The sequence below is a fragment of the Anopheles darlingi genome, chromosome 3, assembly GCF_943734745.1.
Source record: "Anopheles darlingi chromosome 3, idAnoDarlMG_H_01, whole genome shotgun sequence".
Lineage (NCBI taxonomy): Eukaryota > Metazoa > Arthropoda > Insecta > Diptera > Culicidae > Anopheles > Anopheles darlingi.
In genome coordinates this window covers 28,279,027-28,297,584 of record NC_064875.1, presented here as the reverse complement: position 1 = coordinate 28,297,584, position 18,558 = coordinate 28,279,027, and the positions used below count along the sequence as shown (strand labels likewise).

General features: G+C 47.2%; 2 protein-coding genes across 11 annotated transcripts in view; one reads left to right on the top strand and one right to left on the bottom strand.

The window, feature by feature from the left end:
• LOC125957803 (dystonin) overlaps window positions 1-14,800 on the bottom strand; it is a 164,679-nt gene extending 149,879 nt beyond the window's left edge. For 5 of the 10 annotated variants that reach the window (XM_049690767.1, XM_049690763.1, XM_049690765.1 and 2 more), the window contains exons 1-2: window positions 12,746-13,159; window positions 4,999-5,393 (exon numbers count right to left, since the gene is read on the bottom strand). In XM_049690767.1, the coding sequence (XP_049546724.1) occupies window positions 4,999-5,134 (136 nt within the window). In that variant the 5' untranslated portion in view covers window positions 5,135-5,393; window positions 12,746-13,159. Of the gene's footprint in view, window positions 1-4,998; window positions 5,394-12,745; window positions 13,165-13,206; window positions 13,333-14,761 lie in introns of those variants that run through there. The other 5 variants (XM_049690747.1, XM_049690748.1, XM_049690745.1 and 2 more) reach the window with 5 other exon arrangements.
• Window positions 14,801-15,999: 1,199 nt separating this feature from the next.
• Window positions 16,000-18,518, top strand: LOC125957830 (protein Cep89 homolog). Its single transcript, XM_049690817.1, has 5 exons — window positions 16,000-16,256; window positions 16,434-17,549; window positions 17,638-17,767; window positions 17,834-18,001; window positions 18,075-18,518. Exons 2-5 carry the CDS (start codon window positions 16,478-16,480, stop codon window positions 18,388-18,390), a joined length of 1,686 nt encoding a protein of 561 aa, XP_049546774.1. The 5' UTR covers window positions 16,000-16,256; window positions 16,434-16,477; the 3' UTR covers window positions 18,391-18,518.
• Window positions 18,519-18,558: the final 40 nt, after the last annotated feature.

Sequence of the window (18,558 nt, the reverse complement as noted above, 5' to 3'; positions counted from 1 at the left end):
GTTTCGTTTTGCAAACTTCATCGCAGATGCTCCAGTTACTCCCCTCTGTACGGCAAAAGGATTGATTTAAACCGTTCGCAGCGTGTAGAAGGATTAATTATTTATACTTTAAAAAAACACTCTGAGCCTAAGTATGATAATCCGATTGCTCTAATCTTCCCCTTCACTCCGTTCACTACTGTTTCCCGTGGGTGCGGAACTGATGTGTTTCTCCCCAAAAAAAGACGAGATAGAAAATAAACATTCCAGCCGAGGCAGCACCCTCGGACAGATAGGCTCAGCCGATCAGCGCATAGAGCACACACCACTAGTCAATGAACTGTGTGTTCCCGAGCAGCGCCCGCATGCAGCGACCAGCAACCAGAGATGCGAATGGACGATGGAGGAATCTTAAAAATAGCTAATCTCTTGCTCTCTCTCTCTTCTCTCTCGAGCGAACCAGCTTTACTCATCCGTTACACAACGGACGGCTCCCCCCCGGTACCGCCTCGTCTCTCGTCAGCGCCATCGCGAGCCCCTTTCGATCGTTGTTTACATTGGAGCGCAGAGCGCAGAGTGAGCCACGCTACGTCCGATTTCACGGTCGTGGGGTTCACTGTTTGCAGCACATCGTCGTCGTCGCCATCACCGTGGAACGCCGATCGGGGAATGATTTTCGGATCGGATTGGAGTGAGCATTTCTATGTCTAGTTCAAGTTCAACCGATCGACGGTGGTGGCAAGTATAATACTGCGCGCACACAAAAGCACCGATGTATAGTGCCGATTGTGTCCCCTTCGTTCGTTTGCAAGGTGAAGGACACTGAATTCATGAGCGATTAATTTGCTTGGTGGAGCACGGTGCGAACAAGATGTCACACGCTACACTCTTCAAAGTTTAAATGGAATATTATGACACAAAGCTTCTTGGCAGCCGACCGCTGGCTGGCTGGCTGGCTGGCTACTGAATGATATTAGCATAACGTTTTGTCAACTCACGCTCAGCGATTGTGCGACTTTACGAGCCGTAATGATTCAGGAGGTAGATGACAAATGATGGTGACAAGGAGTATAGAAATGACGCGCAGTCTGGTTATGTGGTTCGGTTCGGTGATAACAAAAGTGTGTTGAGAATACACGCCATGAAACAGTTGATAATTGAAGGCTCACACCACGAGCTAGAAGTAGTCGAGCTGAGTATTTCTCTTCGATAGAAATCAGATTCGGTAAAAAAAAGGATACAGTCATCGCTATAAAGAAATCAAGTTTTAAAATACATTTTATAAATAACATACAAGCTTGCTTCGCTAAACAACTCCGCTCCATTTGCATGATTCAGCTACGACAACTGAGTTCAGCAAAACCGAAGGAAGTAAAACTCTTTAAATATTGCTTAGAGCTTCCAAAAATTTCAGACCATAAGCGTAACTGGATTTCCGTGTTTGGACAAACAACGGTAATATTTAATCTGAATTTGAACAACGCTCTCCTACACAAACGGACTGTGACCATTCCAAGCCAAATTACTCCGGCGGCTCATCATTAGCTGAACATTCTTCAAAAGTATTCCGCGTACGTGTGTGTGTGTGTGTGTGTGGGATGCGATCACCCCAGTTTTGGCTTTGTCGCCAATCGATGATAGCTATTTAATAGTCAGGCAAGCATGGCGGGCTTCCCCCCAGCAAAGATACTAATGGGAGAATTATTTAAAAAGCGTCTTCCAAATCTGAAGATCATTCTTTAGACTCATTTCAATAAAACAAAAATTAACGATCACAACATATCCAAATAAATAACATTCAACAATCAGCTCTATTGCCGCGCTTGATCCTCTCTTGGAGTTGTTAAGGAATTCCGCAACCAATTTGGAGGAGCAAATGCGTCATAAATTTGCCCAGGTGATCGACATTCTGTTTAATTTTTTTCAAAATTAATTGAAGCTTTTAGCTGTCATGAATAACAATCCATGTCGAATAACAATCCTTGTGCCGGCATTGAAGGGCATTTACTTTCAATTCATTTAACTCTCCGGCACCTCACCCGCTAGTCTCACTGGTTCCTTTCGGTTTCGCCCGTCTGTTTACTTCCCGTTTCTGCGCCATTGCCCAAGTTTGGTATACGGTGCGTCGGTCTGGGTCGGTTTGGCAGAAAACAAAACTATATACGATATAAATCATTGAAACATAAATTTAAAAAACCTCACAAAACACTTTTCAACCCACCGGAGAAGGCACTCAAAATGAAAATCAAACCCAAACACCACACACAACCGACGACCGGTGTTTGTTTGGATCAAACTCGGGCTACCCAAGAGAGGGTGCGCGCTACTTATGACTTCACTTTCGAAACCGGCGGAGCTGGCCACGAAATAGTAATAATAATAACAATGACAATAATAATAATAATAATAAAAAGGAAAAAATCAAACATTATGCTGAGGCTGCGCCGAGAATTGTGGAAACCGAAAGCGAGCTGCACTCCGAAGCTAGACCAATTAAAATTCCACGCAAAAACCGCACATCCGTGAGTTTCTACAGCGCCAGGATGAAATTAATACATGTAAACCAGAGCTATTATTACGACCTTTAGTCTACTAAGGTGCCAAAACAACTCCTGAGGATTCTTAAATTAAACCAATTGTAGATGGGTAACCCTTATCACCTTATTGCCAATAAATATTTCAACCAGCAGTGCAATTAACGGTTATGACAAATACTCGAAATGTGAACGTTGTTTTGGAACAACTAACCTCCTTCATAACCTATCATAAATAGAAGCCGAAATTGTTAAGGCGCCATCATAATCTTCTACTTCGCGCCACACACGCACGAGTTCCCCGAGGTAAAACTTCCCAGGGGGCCATTTCGACATGTATTGGGCTCGCCATATCTAATCACTGTTCAAATAACGATTGCAGACCCCCGATACATGCGCCCCAGTAGTACCCCCATATCAATCGATGCTTTATTGCGACATACGCAAGCAGCCGAAATGACGAACATCATTACTGGAGGTTCTCCGCACATAAGAACCGCAAAAAGTGCTCCAGTGAAGTACATCCTCATTCTCACGCAACATCATGTCGGTCGATCGATCGCGCAGTGTTCAAATCATCGTCTACTTCCGAGAAAACCGAGCTTTGGCGGCCATCGACTATTACAACATTCCTGGACCTATGTAATTGCCCTAGGCCTTGGTCCGGCCGGGGTTCGTGAACACGTGACTGATAAGACGTCACGATACCTCTTGCGGGGAACAAAAATGCGTAAAGAAGCAATCAAAAGGCGCTGGTGAAAGGGGCTCGAGTTTCTTCTACATTTAGATGGAGCTTCCGGTTGGGTCAACGAGCGGTACCGTCACTAACGGTACTAACCGCTGACACCGCACCACCATTGCCGGAAAAGAATGGAGAACCCATCTCCATTTACGCCGTTCAGTAATTTGAAACGAAGCTACAGCGAAAGCAAAAAAATAAATTAAATTTGTCACTTCACATTGCACATATCAAGGACGCCAAACAGTATGTCTTGGAATCGTGTGCAACAGTTCTGCATATTAAATACTGACGAACCAACAAAAGTATTAGATTCAAATTGAATGCAACTTAATGTTGAATTCTTGACACAAATGTCCGTGATTATGTCGTGATAATTCAGAATGGTTCCATGAGCACGCTATCGTTGATATTGGTGTTCAATAAAGTCTACTCTGAATACCGTAGACAAGTATGCTAGCTGGCAAATGTAGTGATATCACTATGACAACACTTGTTGTGTAGCGTTACCATGCAAATTTAAATGATCCAGTTACACACCACGCTTCCTAAGAGCAACAAATCCCTTCCAGACATCGCGACTAGCCTGGAGGAACAAACTCACGTTTCCATATCGATTACCATTTACCATGAACTCAATTGAACGATTTGATTGATCGTTGACTCGCGGCATGATCTTTTTTTTTGGCATGACCAAATTTACACGCTCAATGTGTAGGGTAGAGTTTCCTATCGACATCTGAATAGAATTCCAACGGTGCATTTCTTAGTAAAGACAGCATTTCGTCCAACATCGGTAAATGGAACAAATGGAAAAAGATGTAGATCAAAAGAGATAAGAGCGTTTGCACCGAAACATCGGACCTAGCACACCTGGTCGCCAAAGGTACTCAATACTGGAAATCGAAGACCAACTACGTCGCCGATCCAAGATAATCAATCAAACTCATATGATAACCGGGTTATTCGCTCGACCGGCAACACGACTAAGGAAAATGGTCGATGACAAAGTGTAATTTAATTGACAGCTACCTCCTGTCATGCTTCTAAAGCTTCTTCCCCAACAACGCGTTGTAGTGAGCCACTTCCTAATGAGCGCAACAATCACCTGTCAAACGATCGGTTTTCGACCGATGCCGGCCATTATCATCTAGTACGCTCGGTGTATGCTCACCTAAAATGCACTTTTGGTGGCACGTGTCCGATTAGCGGAACTGGTACGAAGCCGAAGCCCCACACCGAAGCCATCGATCGATCGACAGAGTACGAATGTGTCATCGGGAATGATCGATTAGGTTTGAAGGTAACCCATCGCCTTGGCCAAAAATAGGGCCTTCGAGCATGATGACGGATCGAGACACTCGCTGGTACCGATACTCTGAAGAGGTGTCAAGTGGCACGCGCGTCAGGTGAGTTCGAGCATTCGAAATACTACCGGCGTCCAAAACAAATCGACCGAGATCAGATGACAGCGTTAAGTGTCGCGGTGCTAGTGTGCAAACAGACGACGGTTGTTGCCCTTAACCTTGACGAAAGGTCCACTCTTTGAAAGAAGATCTAATTTATGCTGAAAGGTTCGTCAATAAACCAAATTCAATGCCTAGTACCGAATGCTGAAGCTACGCTACTTCTTGAGCACGTAATACGCGTCATCGGGAGCGTGACGCAATCAGCTCTAACGAGCAATACTATAGCTGAACAAATGAAGAATGATTCCATGAAACAGTACAGATCAGTGAAACATACCTGCTATTCTCAGTACGGCGCGATCGGCCGGATCTAGCTGTAGGATGCTGAGCGGTTTATCCTTCGCCCACTCGGCCAAGCTTTCCCGATCGACGCTGAATCCGGAGACGCTGGGTTTACGTGGTGTTCGCTTCATGATGAGCTGTTGTTGGCAGCCGGTGTACTGCCGCTGGTGTTATAGATCGAGTAATCCTTTGCTCCGACTTGTAAGCTCGTTGTTTTGATTGCGCGAAGCTGCCCACTGCCTAGTATTCGATCACGATCGATCGATTCGATCTATCCTTAACTTCCTAACACTACTTTCGGCACTCCATTTTTCATCACTTGCATCAATTAGCACTTTCGTTTCGTTTCGTCGCACCGAGTGTGTTGCTTCACGGGTACATTTTCTGTAACTGATTGAAAACAAATTAATCACTCGATCGAACAGCTAACAAACATGGCAAACATTCGAACGGCATGAATTTATGATGTTTACAAACACACACACACACACACACACACACTAACGGGTGGGAATGGTTTAGCCCATCGATCAGGCACTCGAGAAATGGATTAACATTCCGCAATTACACATAAGACACTCCTTTCTTCAGGTTTGCGTGATCGTCGCATTATGTGTCGCACATCACTGGCTTCCTTTTAGCGTACTTTTCCTTCGGTTTCTCCAAAGGATCACCACGAATCGAAAAGGTTTCCTATCAACCAACAATCTGCACTCCGCTCATCGTGGTGAATGGTATGGGCCTCAGCGATCCCCGCATACTCTTTGGCAACCGGGCCAAAAGACGTCCTACCACCGCACGCCACGCTACATTACCCGCTCAACCACCAGAGTACCAGAGTGAATGTCACTGTCGTGTGTATGTGTGTGCTGCCCCCATCGGTTATGCTAGGATGGGTTGGCCGGCCAGGAGTAGATCGTTACGCGACGCGGGGATATGTCGTAAGCGCCACCACCGCCAAAAAGCATGATAACAAGAGCGATCGTCGAAAGCATGATGTTCGGCGAGTCGCACGAAGGCCAAAGCACCACCACCGCGCCGCTCTCACGATCGCTGAAGGAATACATTTGACGAATTGACTTTGATCATCATGCTTTGTGGTGCGCAAAGTGCGTAACTCCAGCCTACCGAAACCGACCGAAATCTACACCGACAGCGCCTCACTCTCGCCCATCAATGTCCTGCGTTAATTTTTCCCTCCATTTTCGCCTCGCTACCACTACTATTTCGCACTAATTTTCCACCATTTTCCTTTCATGCCGCCTGTGCTTTTGGGGTGCGGGATGGGCGGGCGGGCGGGCGTGCGTTTCATTCGGCACCATCGAAGCAGGACGAATCGAATCGAATTCAGCAGACAGACTGACTGGGCCCCCAAGGTGACCCCCAAAAAGGCACGCAACAAAGGCTCTGTGCCACCAAGGCGCTTACAGCGATGGCAGCGGTAGCCTCCGATCCACCACCAACCAAATCGATTCAAGTTACGCGCGCGCGCCCCTTCGCTGTGCGTACGTGAAAAGTGTAAGCACCGGCACGGCCAGTTTCTACTTGATGATATTCTCAGTTTCGGTTACACGAATTCATCAATAGACATTGCGCCATGGCACGCCACCGATCGCCACGCCAAAAAGAACATCGGCCCCAGCAGCGAGCACGTAAGGTACAGTGGTGGCGGCTTACGGTCGCGAACATGCCACTCAAACGGTCAATGCACACCGTCGTCGCCACCGCCTAGTAGCATGGTGCAACACACGCCACGGGCGCAGTTACTCTAGATTGCCGCAACCACTCCACCGTCGCATGTCGCTGCGATTGCTGCACTTTCGGACGCCTACAACGCAGCAGCAGCTCAGCTGTTACGGTGACCTCGGGACGATGGTGGCCCCGACGACACCCTCTTCTAAAGGTCGCATATATATCGCAAGCCGCCTTGCCGATGTGTGAGTGGTCAAGTTGATGGTCTAGACGCATCATAGGGTCCTGGCTCCTCCAAGCTTGAAGTAATGCCACTCGGCATACGGCTACAGCAGCGCGATAAGGGCGACGATTAATGTAAGTTTCGCACAAGACACGCTTCCACTTTGCGCTCTTTCTCTTCTCAGAAGCAGTTCAATCAATTCCGTCGTTCGAAGTGTATCTACAAAGAAAAATAAAGATAGAAAATAGATTCAATTAGAATGATGTATTCTGAGACAAACACGCAGTAACAGAATCACGAAAGGTAAGGAGTGAGTTCTACTATCCTAGCCACTAGCGGTGCTGCGCTCTCGAGGCACTTGAACCGTCTGGAATTTATCGCAATTAAACCACTGCCAAAGCCAAAGTGTCCATCCATTCTCTGCCCTTGGCCACAGCCGATCAGGGAGCCGGCACATTTTCACCTACTTCAAACCCTTTTTCCCCAACCATTTTCACCATCGTGCCGGAGCAATGGAAAACCCATTCCCATTGAATCAGGTCGAGTGTTTGTGTGTGTGTCAGTGGCGAGTGCCTCTGGCCGGAAGCATTCCGATTCGGCCAGTCGAGAATTCCACTCGACTCACTCGCGTCTCAAAGAACGCTTGTTATAAGCTTTCCCACACCGCCATTGAAGACGCGAATGACTACGACGATGATAATGATCATGACGACGACGACGACGACGACCACGATGTGATCGACGTCTCGTTTTCTACTGACAACATCGTGATCGTCGTGAGTTCACGGCTGTTGGTCTCAAGAAATGCTGTTCCAGCTGAGTGCGATGCTTCGACCACAATTGTGATTGTTAGTTGTTGTTATTAAAAAAAATTTGAAAAGAAAATGGTACGGCTATAGGGCGCTCAAGTTCTCAAGCATATCGACGACATATTTAACAACAGTTGCTTGGAACATTCTTCGTTATTTGATTCGATGACATGTTTCTGGTACATTTTCAACCAGCAATCTCAGTCTTAATCGTACATAGATCAAACAATATAGGCCGCATTGATTGCACAAAACAGAATTTACTGTTTTTGCAAAATGGAACCGGAGAAAATCGAAACATCGGAACCAGAGCAATTGAAGAAGAATCGAATAATGGAATTCGTACAAAACTGCATCAACAAAACGAGAAATGCTCTAACACGAAGCTTTCAGCTCCACTAGTTGCAAATGCTAGCTACAAGAGCTAAGCATCAACTAGAGAGTTGGTTTTAAACCCTTTTATGAAACGTTTAGGGAAGATTTTGAGAAAAACCAAAACAATTGGAGAAAAGCAAAATAAATATGAATCAAATTGTGTGTGGCATGTAGTGTTTCTACTGAGCAATTTCAAGTACCAATAATGTGCTTCTCATATACTGTGTACATGGTTAAATGGTAAGTATACCATCATATAATGCATAAACAAGAAGAGATTGAAATTTGGTTTGAGTTTTCTAAAGAAAAGCAACCACAAGGCCACTTAATTCAAAAAGTTTCTCCAACATTCCACACCATCATACACTTTTGCAAACAACAACATCATCATCATATTCGAACAACTTTGCACCATGCTCCCCAGAACGGAGACCAGATCACCACCGGCAGAACAACGAACAAATGGCCAGGCCCTGGCGAATCGGAGTAGCCTGGCCATACTCCCAATGAGTCTCCGGGTCTGCTGGTCGTGCCAACATCCCTCCAAAATGCTTAGGCAACGGAATTCGCTCATTAACATTACGGTAAATCACCGCATCAGCATGCGGCGTGGCGATCATCTCTTTCTCTCTCTTTCTACGGCGCAAGAACCCAGCAAACAGGAATGATTTTCGTGGATTTTCGTAGGAAGCTCCCTGGTAGTAGCAAAATTTACTTTTCATGCCATCACTCCCGCGATCGAGCGACCAATTATTGTAATTTTCTTGTCATCCCTACGGACCAAACGCTCTGGATAGAATCGTTTTTACCCCACGAAAGGAAAGGTAGAAAACTGGCTTAACCATTAATACATCTTAACAGCAAACAAATAAAATAATGAACAGAGAGATTGCAAATTGCAACAAATTACGATCAAAAACCGTCGCAATGAACCAGGAAGCCAGTAGAACCGAAGACTGGAAGGCATTAACCGTCAGCAGCACCAGCACCAGCAGCAGCAACTTTGGAATGGCTGGCCTATTTCTTGGCTCCGGGTTGCCGGTTTGCCGACCGTACCGGAGCGAAATGCATCTCCGGCTGGACACAGAAGGCGAGGCATACGGCGAAACAGGTTCAACGAACTTGTCGATTACCGCGCTCAGCCCCTCCCTGCCCCCCTCCCTCGTGGCACCACTGCTTGCGATCTTGTCTTCCTACGTCCGAAACCGGCGAGAGAGCATAGAATGTTTCGCGGGCGTATGGCTTCCATTTGCCCGGCCGGGAACATTAGAGCCTTACTTACGGCCGGTACGCTCCTTCTCTTTCTGTTGCTCTGTCCGTTTGCCCTTTCACTCACTCTTCCTTCTTCACGACAGCCAGCGAGAGAGAAAGATTTGTGGCGAGATTTGCCGTGGAAGCTCCAGCCTCTCGCTCCCGGCGTCCCGAACGTTCTAAATCGACGGTTTTCCACAGAATTTCCAGCAGCGCAGAGAAGTAAGTGGCCCTGCTCCGGGCAGACGACGCCGACGATCGCCGTCGTGTGTTTCGCTTCGATCTCGGCGTTCTCACTCCTCTGCTTCGTTCTTCGCTTCGTTTTCCCACATTTTTCCTCCACTTTGGGCCAACCTCTCGCGGTTCGTTCTTTGCAGATCAGTTTCCTCCATGCACCATGATTCTTTCTTGGTGCGCGCGCGTTACCTGTCCTCCTTTTTGCGTCTTTGTGTGGTTCCTGCTGCTGCTGCTGCTGGTGTGCTTGGCGCGCTGACGACGTTGCTCTCTGTTGCCGTTTCCGTAAACATCGGACGTGATTACAGTGCAGAAGGAATGAAATGTTATTGCCATTCGATTTTTAGTAGTTTTGTCTATTCGATACGATTTCAAGCGGGAATTTTGATGATGGAATAGATATCGTTGATGAAGGTATAAAACATGAAACCCTGCTACCACGATGAGATTATCTGGAGGTCCAAAGCGTGAGCTCCAGCGAGAGAGATAGCATTTCGCTCGTTTTGCCCTTGCTGGCTAGTTAATTTTATAGGTCCTCCTAGTCCTTTAACTTTTCTGAGCTAAAATACCTTTCAAAAGTTTTCCAATATTTGACATTCACATGAACATCGTTGTAACATTGCCAAAATAAAAGACGTTCTTGGCAGCTCCCAGATATCTCTTCGTTCGCCAGATGATCTCGAGCAAATACAAATGCTTTCCATACATTTCAGCAAACAATCTACATGTCTGGATACAGGGAAAGCAAACACTTTACACGTGTCACCATGAATCGGTAGCTTACTGTAACTTAATTCATTGTCGTGTCGTCTCTCAGCTCAGCTGTGCCACAGCTCACCTGGCAAGACGAAGAAGAACACTCGCCCGCTGGAGATGCGAGCGTGACCGCGGGCGGCGGCTGTCATTTTCCGTTACATATTTCCACGGGACAAAAAGGTGGCGTCTCACAGACACACACACACACACACACCGGGGCCAAGTGACTGGCCTCCATCGTTAAGATGTGACAAGAGAGCATAAAACTGTCCCAACCGGAGTGTGCATACCACACGCCCTGTTAAATCCGATAAATTTAATATCCCTTCTCGCTACGCTGGCGACATTTTCTAGCACCGCAAAGGTAGAAGCAATGACTGGTGAGGTAGTGAATGCAGCCAGAAACCCGTCAAATGCAGTGCCCCCGGTCTGTCTGGCGCAATATAGCTTGCTTGGGGGGGGGGTCAGAGAGCGACAGACGGCAACAACGAAGACGGTCACTATCTTTAAGCATCCCACATGTTAGAGTATGTGTTGGAGAGCAATTAAAATTTGGTTTAGAAAATTTTGAAAAGTAGAGCAAGCAGCGCGCACAGTATGTTGCCAGTGAGACGACGATGTAGCTGGCTGTTGTCCTCACACCGTTATGTGGCGCACAGAGCTCAGAGGCTTGGCCTCCAAACTGTTGCACAAATGGGATCGATTCGCTCCGAACTCCACCAAACACAACTACAAGGAACAGGAGAAGAAAACAAATCCTTCCATTCCTTAACCTCCGAGCAGCACCCAAGACACGATATGGAAGTTTATCGAATTTCCACCGGTTTTCCTCTCGACTGTTAAACCTTGTAGTCTTCTATATGCGTTGCCACCGTCTCAGCACGCCATGGTGACTCTCGACTGTTTCGATCGATTTTCCCTCCCAGAAATAGCCGATTTAACCTTCGCCGATGAGCCATCGCCGACCACCCGTGGGGAGGAGCTGCTGACTGAAAAACATGTCAACCGGAATGCAGTCACGGACAGAAGGACACCAGCAAGGCGCGTCATCATGGTGGTGATTAAACCTTTCCGCAGCCGATGACACATATTGACGGGGTCGAGGGGAAGTCCATCTTGCGAGGCTTCTTGAAGCATTCGAGAGCCATTTATGCAACAAGGATTTGTCGGTTTACAGTAACCTAAGGGCCTATTGCACTGCAAGCTTTGACACCGTACTTACAGAGACACATTTGGTTTTGCAGCAAGCAACTAAACGGTTACGCTTGACAGCCAGCAACCAAGTGTTGATAATGGGCTGGTACTTTGACGATTCTTCTTTTCCAGCAGGGCACCAGCAGCTAATGATTATTTTCCGCCTGCTGTTTGGTGTGCCATAAATCCGACAACAATGGTCTGCAATTTGTCGCAAGTATCGTGCAAAAAATTGCAATGAAAAGCCCATTATCGTATCGGGTAGGTGAAATGCATTTTCAAAATGAGGATGCATGTAATCGTTTGTAACAAAAGATTAGGTTGACCCGATTGTAGCAACGAAAAAACATATGTTTGCATCTCTTGCACATCGTTGCAAGAGTATCCATTGGATCTAAAACACTACAGAGCACGGGCACCTTGGATTGCATTCTAAAATATTCCCATTTTTCCTCAACCTCAACAAATTAGGGGAAAACGACGCGAGAGCCAAAACATCAACCTGGACGCGGATAGCTCCTGAAACTTACAAGCAATTCCCTCACTAACTTAACTAAAACTTACCAAAAACAGGGGTAACGCCAAGCCGTGATCTGGCCCGGGTTGGTTGCGTTTACTTCAGATAATTCCTTAAAACAGAACAGCACCAACCAGCTAAACTCCGGCTCCGGTTTCTTCGCGTTTCATTCCTGGTTAACACCTCAAAAAAAACCGGAGCTCGCGCATCACCGAAACGCAGCTCTGGCGCGAGCACCGGCCACCGTTCTCGGGCACTTTTTTCAAAAACCGAGGGGCAACTTATCCTTCTGGGCCCCAGTAAAATCGACGACGCCGCTTCCGCCACTGCCAGTATTATGTTGCCACGCAAACACCACAACTGCACAACGGAACCACACCACCACCGAAGCACCCGGCCCCCGAAAATGTTGCACAACACAATCCGTCGAAAAACACACACTGGGATTCTTGGCACTTCCGCCAGCAGCAGGGGAGGGAAAAAAGATAGGCAATAAACGCACCGCGGAGCACCAACAGCAGCAGAATCGGAAGGCTTCCTTCTGCGACGCCGGCACTTTGCTAACTTTACTACACACCACACCGCACACCACGAATGAATCGGAAAAAACGCACAAACGGGTGAGGCGACTACGGCTACTTCGTTTTCATAGCACGTCGGTGAGGTTTTCGTTTGCACTATATGATCTAACCTACGGCTGTGTCACTCTGTTGTGCTGCTTCTCGCTTATCTCACCGCCTACAGCGAGTGTAGGTTCCTTGTGGGGGATGTAATTAGATGGAAGAATATCGGCAGCACCAGCAGCAAACAGCAGTAGTCAGTGGTGGAAACAATCGAAGCTCGTCGACTCGCGGGAGGCTCGCACTTCAGAGGCGGCTGAACCCTTCCATGACACAAACGCGACTACTCGCGGAGAGAGGCCCGCTCTCGCTCTCCCACCGTTATGCGCCGATTCTTTTTTTTCTCTTCTTTTCTTTCTGGGTCACCCTTCGATGCGGAGCGGCTCACGCACGATTTTGCGCTAGCGAGAGAGCGGTAGAGAGATAGAGAGAGAGAGAGCGCGCATTTTGTTCGTTTGAAGAGAATGCCGGCCGCCGCCGGGATGTCCGCTACACGCACGCACGCACGCATGCACGCACTCAGATGGGGTACCTTCAATTACTTCCGGACCTGCTTTATCTAGCGGCGCTAAGAGATACACCACGGTACCACGGTGATGGTAGCTAAAAGTAATTGAAAGATAATTTTTAGTGTTTGTTTGAAAAACAATAGTACAGCTCATTGCATCAATAATCCACTGTAAGGATCGGTCAACGAGCGATTCAGCGAATTACGGGGTCGAGCGCATTGTTTAGACTGCAATTCTGCTACATGGAATTCGTATCAATTATGACGACCGCAATGTTAAGATTTAATGGGCAGCGGAAATGAACTAATTGAATTGATGAATGGAATGTATCGAATCAACTGATGCTCCTCTAAAGACGTCGAATAAAACGGAACATAGCACTGATGTCGATAGTAAAACTCTCGAAGGTCTCATATTAAACGGCTGACGGACTGTAGCTGCAGATATCTTTTGTTGTAACTTATTTATCCGCATTTCCTGCAAATGTTCCATTAAAGAAGCTCAACCGAAACAGCCGCAACAACAGCTCTCACACTCTTCGGCGGAAGCGTTTTCTTGTCTCGTTTTGATCCCACAGGCGGCAAGCGGAAAGGGGGCAAGACAAAAGACGAGCCCAGCACATCAACAAGGAGGCCGCGGTGAACGATTTTGATGAATCATCCCTCTATGCTTCCTTTGGGCGGCCTCTCTGGCGTAAAAAGCGACCTCCCGGCCGATACGCTTTTACTCATTCATTCATACGCATCTCCTCGTGCTTGCTACGTGCCATCTTTGTCCGTCTTGCGCAATCGATCGGCTGGTGAGCGGGCGTTCGCTCTTTTGCTGCATCCTCTCGCAAGCATTAACCGATTCACGTGCTCCGGAGCCAACGCAGAGAGCATAACTTCGACGCCGCATCGACGGTGCAACGACCAAAACAATGAACCATCAGCGGAAACGTCCTTTTTTCGGGCAGGCGGCCAGCAACACCGGGAAGGGGGAGGCTTATCAACGTGATTCACCCCCACCCGCACCACACCACAGAGTCCTCGTTTGTGCACTTTGATTCAATCGTAGTAAGCACTGCCGGCTACCTTTCTTCCTTCCTCTGGCGTCAACGATCTGTGGCGTTTGTTACGAATGGGGAGGAAAAACCAGCGGAGCCACCAAACAACACGCCTCCTGCCTCTCACCTTGAGGCTTCCCTGGGGCGTCAGTACAAGCGATGATGTACTATTTTACCGTTGTTCTTCCCTTTCCGGCCTTTCTTCTGGCCGAGAGTATCGCTTTGCTCTCGTTTTGGAGACTTCTGGTGGTGGACCACGAAATCCACGGCCTAACAATTAACGGTATATCTGGAGAGCAGCACGAGAACCTTAAAACCAGCACACGCACTATTCTACCGCCAAAGAATAATCGACGTGGACGCACTTTTCGGTGCGAGAATTGGAGCAGCAAATCGAGATACCGTTTTTCACAATTCCATGACTACAACACTTGCGCGTCGCCACCGCCCCCGTCCGGCGGAAAACCCATTAAAGAAGCACAGAGAAAGGACAAATTATCGATTGTTTGGTGGAAATAGGGGGGTTAATTAACCTCGAAGAAAGTTACAGGCGCTGATTGACACTCGCCACCCGCACCGTTTTCTTATCAAACCGCGGTTGTCAATCGCTTATCAAACGCAAGGTGTTTTAAATAAGAAGGTGGTTTCTTAGCCGCTTTGGCAGGTCACCATTTTGAATTTGTTTGACATTTGTAGCAGGGCGCTTTTTATCAACAAAACCTTGAAACTTACCTTCAAGAAGAAGAAAAAGAAGATATGGGCAAGTTTAGTGGTTTTATCAGGGAAAGTACCTGATTTCACTCTTTTTCGAATGTTTAAATGATTCATCTCTCTATTTAAGATCAATCGAGCAACCGAGTTGTGTTTTACAGCGAGTGAGCACGGTCCAAGAACGCTAGCTAGCTCTTGTTCCAGGCCGGGTGGCAAGACCTACGGACTGATACCATATTGAAATACCAGGAAGAATTTTGGGAATATTTGCATAAACTTCAACTTTCGTCCCACTTTTCGTGAATTTTAACTGTCGTAATACCACGGAAAAGCGAAAACAGCTCCGAAAAGAGCGTTCCCGAAGTAAACATCCCACAGTCCCACCAATGTCAAACTCTGAAGTTTTTATTTAAAATTCGATCGGGGATTTGTTCTGCATAAAGCTACCTGTCTATTTAAAGTACCTTGGTGGGGCGTGAAACCTAGAGTAAAAGCTGTTTGCAAACGGGAGGGCTCGCAATATGTTCTTTTTGTGGTTTACATCGATACTGTGTGATCATTGCTTGTGTGTTCAATCCTTTTCTGAAAAAAAAAAACGATTTTAATTTGCTCAACCCGGCCATGTAAACATATCGAGGCGTAAAAGTTTTGGCATTAGCCGTGGCCACACGGGGCGAAAATTTGCGCGCAAATTTGCACATTAATGCCAAAATGTTTTCGCTTCGTGTGGCAGGGGTAAAAACCCGAAAATTTATGCCGAAATGTCAAACGTATTGTTTTCATCTGTGTTTTGGCCGCTGAAGTTGATTTCCGAATAAATTTTGCAGTTTTTAACGATATTGTTGCTGTTGCTGTTATATTTATATTAAAAATGCAAAAACAATACAAAAAAGAACCTACATTTTCGTAAATAAAGTGTTTGATAGCGTCAAGGGTTCAGCGAAAAAGTCCGCGGACGTATAAAAGTTTGACAGCGTGTAAGGGTTAAGCGAAACCGTTTTGGCATTAATTTTTTCGTTTGCGCTAGGGTTTTCGCCCCGTGTGGCCACGGCTATTAATTTGTAAATTTACGCATAAATTTACGGTTCATGTAGCACCACCTAATACTTTTTGGAGTTTGGCGCGTGCCTCAAGCGAAAGTTGTTCTGCGATTTCGGAGCCAATTTTTGTACCTTTCCTCAATGGATCGACCACAACTAATGGTCGATTTAGTTTGCTGTAGTTTATAAGTCGCAGCTTGATAAGCGTTTTAGTGGATTACTGCAAGTGGTGCGATAAAAATTAAGTTTTTCGTGTTCAAAAAATGCACTAGGCAAGGTATAGTGAAGAGGTAGGTGAGGCGGAGAGGGGATATTTTGTTTTGATTGTCTCTCGCTCACTCCAACGGGAAAACGAGCCTCGCGCCATCTCAACTTTCGCGCATGTCCCGCGGAGATATTTAAACCAGCAACCAACAGCAGCCGTTAATGAATCGTCTTTCTTTATTTTATTTAGCTGCAGCAGAACCGCGCTTCCTTTAAAATGAGCACCCACAGAGCATGCCCTTTCGACTGCCAAAGCGACGCAACGTAGAACCGGTCCTGCAAATTCTGGCCCAGCTGATTGACGATCAATCCGATATATCTTCCATTTCGGTGCAAATGGGAGGCTTATATCGCGTTCCGGCCGACAGTCTGGAGCCCCATGGCGCGGTCAAACAGAGCAGCAGCCGATTGCCGGTTCGGACTCGCGGACTCCGGCGGAAACTTCGGGACCACGGTCTACCCATGACGCACGCTGGAACCGTCGTAGGTCGCAGCAAAAGTGTCGATGATCTCACGGCCGGTGTTGTTGCATCGGACGATGACGAACAGGAGGGTAAACCGAATGGCACAGCTGCAGCGACCGATAAGAGGCTCGATCATCTAGAGCGGACGCTTCGTTCGAAAGAGCAACAAATTGGCAAGCTGGTCGAGAAGCTGACCTCCGTCTTCGAATGCAACAATCAGTTCGCGATCGAGCATGAACGATTACAGAAGGACTACCAGCAGGTCGTGCAGAACCTGCACACACTGGAAACGACTCAGGCCAAGAGCTGTGAACGCTGTGCCGCTAACGATACCGCAACCGAGCTGCTGACGAAGGAAAATGGCGACCTTAGGAATGACTTGAAGATGATGAAAATCCTGGTGTATCGGTTGAACGTGCAGATCGAACGGTACCAGGATACGGTACGCGAAGGCCAGGGTAACATACCGAAGCTTGACTTTGTCGACAGTACCTATGGCGGTGTGAAGGACAATCTTAACTGGGGATCGGTGAATGCGCATACGCTCGGTCCACTGTTGAACGCGTATGAAGAGATGATCGCCGAAAAGACGGATTTGGTACAGCAATACGAAACGGAGCTCGTTACCTTCACCGGCAAGTTGAAGCAGGTGCTAGAAGAGAATGAATCTCTGCAGCGCCAAATGGAGGAGGTACGTGCGTCCCAGACGGGCTGGACGGACGAAAGGACGCGACTGCAGGCGCAGGTTAGCGTGCTGCGAAGTAAGGCCGAGGTGCAAGCTAAACGGGCCGATCTAGCGAAGGAAAAGCTCGTCGAGGTGCTGAAATGTTACGAACAGAAGGGTGAGCATGGCATAATATGGTTTTTTTAAAGTACTCCACCAACAACTTCTCTTTTTCTATACCTACCTTCCATTCATCATCTTAACAGTACAAGCTCAGTGTCTGGACATTGAGCGACTTCAGGAAGCGTACGCTCGCAGCAAAGGAGAGCTGACTATGCTACGAAACCTTAACCAAAACCCGGAAATAGTAGCTGATAGCTTAAAAGAATGTCAAAAGTATGTTAGCCGACGACGAACGCAACGAGAGCACGATCATTCACACACTTCCTTTCACTCTTGCAGACTCTTTGCAGAGCTCAAGTTGCAGCACAGTACCGATCGCACACGGATGACGGAAGAAACCGAAACGATTCGACGCGAGTTACAACAAAAGACAGCCGAATTAGACCAACTGCAGCAGAACTATCGGCAGCAGCTGGGCATTTCCGAGCGCCAGAAAGAAATTAACGAGTGAGTGATGAGACAAACTCTACGGCCAACCAATCCCTTCTTTCTCTCATCACACCACCGTACTCTCTTGCAGGATTCTGATGGGAAAGAATGGAGCCCTCAAGCAGACGCTCGAGCGCACGAGACAATCGAAGGAGATCCTTAAACAGCGACTCAAAACGATGATCAGCTGGGGTAAAGGGTCGGAGCAACGGAAGGATCAGCTGCAGGAAAGCTGGCGTACGATCCGTGCACTGCAAGAGCAGCTGCAGCACCGGGATGGTGAATTGCAAGCTTTGCAGCAGCGGTTCCAGCTCGAGGTTGAGCAACTGCAGCGACGCCTTCGACAGCGGGAGGAAACTTTGCGCAAGATATTGGCCGATAAGGCACAGATTCACAGGCGCCTCTGATGATGCCGTGCGTGGAGCAATCGTTTCTTCGTTTTCTCTTAGTATTTACCTTCCTTCTAGATCTGTTACCACTCCGCCTTTCTGCCACACTGCCTATTAGGTAGAATAGAATCGAAATAAATGTAAATCTCGTAATCGTTAACATTACCAACAGCGTTCAACGCATTT

What these genes read in the sequence shown, in the direction of transcription:
- LOC125957830 (XM_049690817.1), top strand. Translation starts at nt 16,478, where the DNA reads ATGCCCTTTCGACTGCCAAAGCGACGCAACGTAGAACCGGTCCTGCAA. An exon ending in GAAATGTTACGAACAGAAGG is followed by an intron (nt 17,550 to 17,637) that starts GTGAGCATGGCA and finishes TCATCTTAACAG; the next exon opens with TACAAGCTCAGTGTCTGGAC. An exon ending in AGCTTAAAAGAATGTCAAAA is followed by an intron (nt 17,768 to 17,833) that starts GTATGTTAGCCG and finishes TCACTCTTGCAG; the next exon opens with ACTCTTTGCAGAGCTCAAGT.